Source organism: Myotis davidii, unplaced genomic scaffold, assembly GCF_000327345.1.
Source record: "Myotis davidii unplaced genomic scaffold, ASM32734v1 scaffold200, whole genome shotgun sequence".
Taxonomy (NCBI): Eukaryota; Metazoa; Chordata; class Mammalia; order Chiroptera; family Vespertilionidae; genus Myotis; species Myotis davidii.
In genome coordinates this window covers 7,364,774-7,370,830 of record NW_006293700.1, presented here as the reverse complement: position 1 = coordinate 7,370,830, position 6,057 = coordinate 7,364,774, and the positions used below count along the sequence as shown (strand labels likewise).

Below are 6,057 nucleotides of genomic sequence, written 5' to 3'. Positions count from 1 at the left end.
AGAGAATCAGGAAAACACCAGTTCAGTCAAAAGAGTAAGATTAATCTTCATGCATATTAATTATTGATGATAAAACCCTTATTCATATTAATGGTAATAAAACATTCAATTCTTTAACACTTGCTTAGCACCTGCCCGGGCCAGGGGGTCCTGCTAGGTGTGGGGATTGGTAGTAAATAGGTCCACATTCTGCTCTTAAGAAACTTACACTTTATGGCAGATGCACACAAATCAACCGAGTAGGCGACAGCAATGACAAACACAAACACAGCCCGAGCGAGGCAGGTCAGAGGCGGGAGAGGCTCAGGCCCTGTAGTTGGGAGCATGAAGCCAGGACGTAGGTGTCCTCCATTGTGGCCAACATAAAAGTGGCTGGGAAAGACCTGGAGAAGAAGCCACACAGATAGTAGACAGACATGACTTCATGACTACATTTTCTAGACAGTCCTCTCACCCCATACTCCCACCCAACTCATACAGATGCCGGTTTATGGCTAAAGTCAAGGAGGAGGGGCTGTGAGACCCAACGACTCCCCCGACGGTGTGAAAATCCAGTCTTCTGGGCCCACTGCAGGTTACCCACTTAGACGCTCCAGCAACGGAGCCTGGAAGCTACACTTTGACAGGATCCCCGAGGGCCTCGCTTATGCTCCCTGGAGTGTGAGAACACCTGCTGTGACATAAGAAGGAGCAGGAGGCAGCCTTGGGGTGGAGTGGCTGCCCGAGCTTTCACTCGTTATTCACATCTCTTTCCTAGCAAGCCCCATCCAAACTTCTGAGGGATCTCTGCCACCGCTAAGGACGGAGGTTGTTACCAAGCATAGATTATCTACGGAAGAAAAGCTGAGAATGTTCTCCTCAAAATATCAGGAAGACGGAATGCCAAGGAAAAAGACACCGGTGTAGAGCATGTGGACATTAGGCAGACAGACATGTCACCATCAGTTAGTACCACACAGTTGACGGTCTTCAGGAAGAGATTGTGAGGGCACTAGCTCAGAATGTCTGGGGATCGCAGAGTCCCAAACATGGTACTCCCCAGGTCGACAGGTTCCCCTCACAACCACTGCCAACCCAGTAGCTTTTAGATTGTTCTCACGCTAAAGAGGACAGACAACTGGGTCTGGGTTTTTCTTGTCCATCGACACTCTGATGGCTGACACATGTCCTACAAAAGTAGAAGACAGACCCCCAACTTGGACTTTGCTTCCCTAATCCCGTTCCTCTCTCTTCCTCGTAAGCATCCAACACATGGGCAATGACCTAGAAAACGAGAGTTTCCATTAAGGACATCTGAAGGCTGTGCAGTACAGCCGTATGCTGACGTTATTACTTGTTATCAATCACTAACATAAAAAACATGACGTGTTCCAGGTAAATGTCAATAACCTAAAGAGGAAATGGCTCATTTCCCCCAAAGTGTTAGTCAATAGGGGCCCATAGGAGCCTGGGAGGAGGGGAGAAAAGAATGCTGATTCCCCCAGAGGTGCATCCTATCTCCTACTTGGTGAGTCAAACCCATGCCTCATTAATGTGTGGATCAGATCAAAGCCGGCGAGCAGGGAGAGGGCCAGAGGAGAGTAACTAGCAGCATTCTAGGAAGGTGACCCGTAGGCAAGATCGAACATTTCATCAAGCCCACATCCCAGACCGCAAACTAAGAGGAGAGTGGAGAACTTGAAAAAGATCCAGAGATGGGACTCACAGAACAAACCCAGGGAAGAAAAACAAAGGGAAGGAAGGTTGTTTAGCACAGGAAAGTCGGCTGCAGGCCAACTGAGGGAATCTCCAACATCATGCAGTTGTGTTATAGCAAGGTTGCCGGTCCATCTGTTTCCTCTCCGGACCCAACTCCAATGTCAGAGATATCACTGAGATGGGAAGCTATTGCTGCTGGTGAGAAGCATGAACTTTGTAGCGAGAGCCTGAGCATGCCAAGCGTTCCTCCACCCATGAAGGGTCTTCGGGGATCAGGGGCATTCTTATTTGTCAGAAGGGGTTTTGACTGGGTTCTGGGTGAAGCATCCAGGTGCCCTGACCTGGGGAATCTTCCAGATCCCATGATATAACAGAATGGAGTTCACTCCTTTCTAATACCTGCTTCATAATCCAGTTGCCTCCAAGGGTGGGAGGTGACACTGTGGGCCATCTCTGTTCCTTCCATGTTATTCAACCAAATGTGATTGCCTCATGTTCTCTTTTCCCTCACCCGCCAGTGAGGTGTGCCCGCGATCAGGAGGGCTATTTTGCCGAGCGTCTGTACAAGGCCATGAAGGGTGTGGGGACCGATGAGGAGACGCTAATTCACATCTTTGTGACCAGGGCTGAGGTAAGACACACTCGACTCCAAAGTAGCAGGCTGCAACTTCTCTTTTTGCCATCATGTCATCAACAAATCATTTTTACTAAGGGCCTATTTACAGAAAAAGTAAAACAAAGACATCCTTTGTGTTCTGGGCTCTGAAAGGTCTTGTGCTATGCCTCAATCTGTCTCTTTTTGTAAACATACAATACGGACAGCCGCTTCTATTTTTGTCATCTGTGGCTCCAGAAAACTCGCGTGGTGTGCAAAGGGGACCTGGTGGAACCCTGAGCAGTGCAGCTAGGCTCCGTCCCATTTCGTGGAAGGCAAAACTGAGACACTGAAAGGTTAGCGATGGCCTAGGTCACCCAGCAGAACAGACAATGAGCAAACGATTTCCTAACTCCTGAGCTAGGCCTTCATTTAATGAGCAGAAGCCCGATTTTGCACAAGAAACACATCAGTACAAGACAATATTTCTCAACCTTTTTTAAATTATCAATCGCCCCACTAAGGAGTCTTTTTGGACCCATTTTTTCCTAATTGCTCCTCTTCCCCCAATCAAGAAATGTCAACATCACAAATACACTGTATACTTATTTATGTTCCATTTAAAGGTACTTTTACATTTAAAAAAATTGAATTTTTTTGTCCTGTAAGAACCACTTTTTGCCCTGGTAGGAACGATATTGTACCCCTTGAGAATGCATGGCAAGAAAGGGACAGAGAAAGCGACAGGGGGATGAGTATCCCAAAGCTTGGGAGCAGCTGTCAGGATTCATAGCAAATGCTTTGGAATATAGAGCCACACACAGAAAAATGACAAAATTATGGGAAATGCATTTCAGCTGCAGTAGGAGACGTCTTGGAGAATGAAGTGTAACTGAGCACTTGAAAACCACAGACATCTTCCCTCAAGAAATTGTTAAATGGAGGGGGAAGGATACCAACCCAAATTCTGGCCCACAGCTTTTGACAAATAATACTTAGCATCTAACCCTGTTGTTTTTAAGTATAGCTTAGCAACAAGACTGTTCTTTCGTTTTTAGTTCTATTCCTGGAATTTTTCCTCCCCCTCTTTCTCCTCCTCCTTCTCCCCTATTCATAGTTTTCTTTCTCTCTTAAAGTCCATGCTTCTCTCTCCTCCCTCTTCCCCTTCTTCTGTCTCTCTGCCCCTCTCCAGCAGTCCTCATTCTCTCCTCCGTGGCTCCAAATCTCTATCTTTCCCTTACCTCTCCAGGTCTCTGTCTTCTCCGTCTCTCTGTCTCTTAGCAACTCAACCCCCCAACCAAAGTCTTGAGGCACTCAAAGGAGCAGGCAGGTAGAGAGCAGGGCAGGGATTCTACAAGACCCCAGGGGAACACTGGGTCCGGAGGGCTCCTCAGGGTTCCATGACCACTCCAACACAGGCTATGGAGTGTTCATTCCAAGATGCTCGGCCATCTCAGCACTGACCATGTCCTGGGTCATCTCCATATGTGGACCATTCCCTCAGAATGATTCAGGCCCTTGCCTGTCTGGTGTTGTGCAATGATTGAGCATCGACCTATGAACCAGGAGGTCCCGGTTCGATTCCCAGTCAAGGCACATGCTGGGTTGCAGGCCCAGTTCCCAGTAGGGGCCTGCAGGAGGCAGCCGGTCAATGATTCTCTCTCATCATTGATATTTCTATCTCTCTCTCTTTTCCTCTCTGAAACCAATATAAATATATATCTCCAAAAAGAATGCTTCAGGCCCAGCCAGATATAGTTAGCCAGAACCACTAACTCCCCAAAGCATCATGGTACAAGAACAGAGCCACAGTGTGCCCTCAGCCCCCCTTTTCTGTCCCACCCCCCTCCGCCCCCCTCCACAGCCAAGTGGTGCACAAGCCAGGGGAGCAAGGAGATAGACACCACCTGCCTGCTCCAGGATCTCTGCTGCTCAGCACCCACTTCAAACAATTCCTCACTCACCCCCCTTCTCCTCTTCTCATCTTTCTCTCTCTTCTTCAGCTCTCTAGTTGGGGCAGGAGTCAAAAGAATCATAACTTGAGTGATGGTTTGTAGGTCTGTCTAGAAAGCAAAACAGAGTTAACATTAAAAGGTTAAAGGGAAAAAAAGCAACAAAACTCCTGCTTAAAGACAGTGCTCTGCTTCTTTTATGAGGCTCACTATGTTCCATCTGGAATTATGTCTTTTCTACGACAAGTGTTCTCTCCCTTTCTAGGTTGTAAGACTTGAGAGCAGAACAATCTTTTAATTTGTTTTTCTTGAGTCCTCTCCCCACTTCTACCACGAGGCTTTTCAAGCTTCCAGTGAATTAGATTCAAAATAAGTCCTACAAGTGGATTTGAGTTTTGTTGTCTGGTACCAATGCCCTTGCTGATCAGGGTACAAAAAGAAAAGAGGCTCCGTGTCAAATCTCTGCCTTTCTGCCCAGTGCTGCTACCTAAGAATGAGTTATTTTTAAATAACTGTAAAAATTTCAAAAGGAAAGTAAAATTTTGCAACATATAAAAATCATATGAAATTCAAGCTGTAGTGTCCATGAAGTTTTACTGGAATATACACACATACACACATAGACACCTCTGCAACCTTTGGGGAGCTGAACTCAGTTTTCCCTTTCTCATCCACAAAATAGGACAAATAATAGACCCCACTTCTAAAGATTGAGGCATAAATAAGCAAAGGAGAATAACATGCTTAGCAAAGTGCTGCTGCATTTATGGTGAACACGCTGTAAATGCTGTCTCCATTGCTCTTGTCTTCTCTCCTACAGGCTGACCTTCAGGGGATAAAAGCGAAGTTCCAAGAGAAGTATCAGAAGTCCCTCTCTGACATGGTTTGCTCAGACACCTCTGGGGACTTCCGGAAACTGCTGGTAGCCCTCTTGCACTGAACCAAGCCAGAGCGGTAGGAGCACAGGGAGGAACCATCTTTGTCAAGAGCCTGTTCCAAACAAGATTTGCAAATATGACTCCAGCACGAAAAGCCTTCAAGAATCCTGGTTTATTTTCTTGGCAGCTTCAGCAGTGCAGCCAGGCCAGGCTGTTTAAGTCAAAGACAGCAGCCTCGAGATGCTTGGGCAGGTCACCTTGCACACCAGCTTAGCAAGGGTCTGGGCTGCCTCTTAACTTTTCTTTAGCATGGTAACTGAATGCTTTATATGCACAAATGAAATCAGCAGGTGATGAAAATAACTCTCCATTTGTGATGGTAAAAAATTTAGAAGAATATATATCGCACAGGGGTATGTGTGTTCTGGGTAAAGATTGAATGATTAAGGTACAGGAAAGGCAAAATTAACCAATTCATTAATTTTCCTTCTGTGTGTTCAATTTCAAAGCCTCAATGTTAATTAAAGTTGTGGATTATGCTTCCATCAGCTGCTTTTACTAAGACTGAGTTGATTAATTTTGGCTCTTGTCCTAGAAATATGTGCCTCGTGAGACTCAAACATATTTGGGGAAATGCAAACAGTTTTATTTATTACTAATCACCAAGGATAGTCATCAAGGCCAGCAGCAAGGAAACAATTGACTTGCCTATGAGAACTATAACTAGAGGTAAAATCTACTAATCTGTTACCTGGTTTAAATGGGTTTTCTTGCTTCTGTAGACATTTGAGCCACTTGAGTCTTCCATCTGATCTTCAAATACAATTAGGCTGGGCACAGGGCCAATAGGATCAAGGTCAATGAGCTGATGCTTAAATGGATTGGTTCCGCACCAATAGCATCTCTGTTCCAAGATGTTTGTCTCACGTGGCTA

At 45.9% G+C, this 6,057-nt stretch overlaps 1 protein-coding gene across 1 annotated transcript in view; it reads left to right on the top strand.

Annotated features, from left to right (window-relative positions):
- The window catches only part of ANXA13 (annexin A13), a 54,261-nt gene extending 48,631 nt beyond the window's left edge, over positions 1-5,630 (top strand). Inside the window, exons 11-12 of the mRNA XM_006767351.2 lie at positions 2,217-2,329; positions 5,066-5,630. Coding sequence (XP_006767414.1) covers positions 2,217-2,329; positions 5,066-5,185 — 233 coding nt within the window. The 3' untranslated portion in view covers positions 5,186-5,630. The remainder of the gene's footprint in view (positions 1-2,216; positions 2,330-5,065) is intronic.
- Positions 5,631-6,057: the final 427 nt, after the last annotated feature.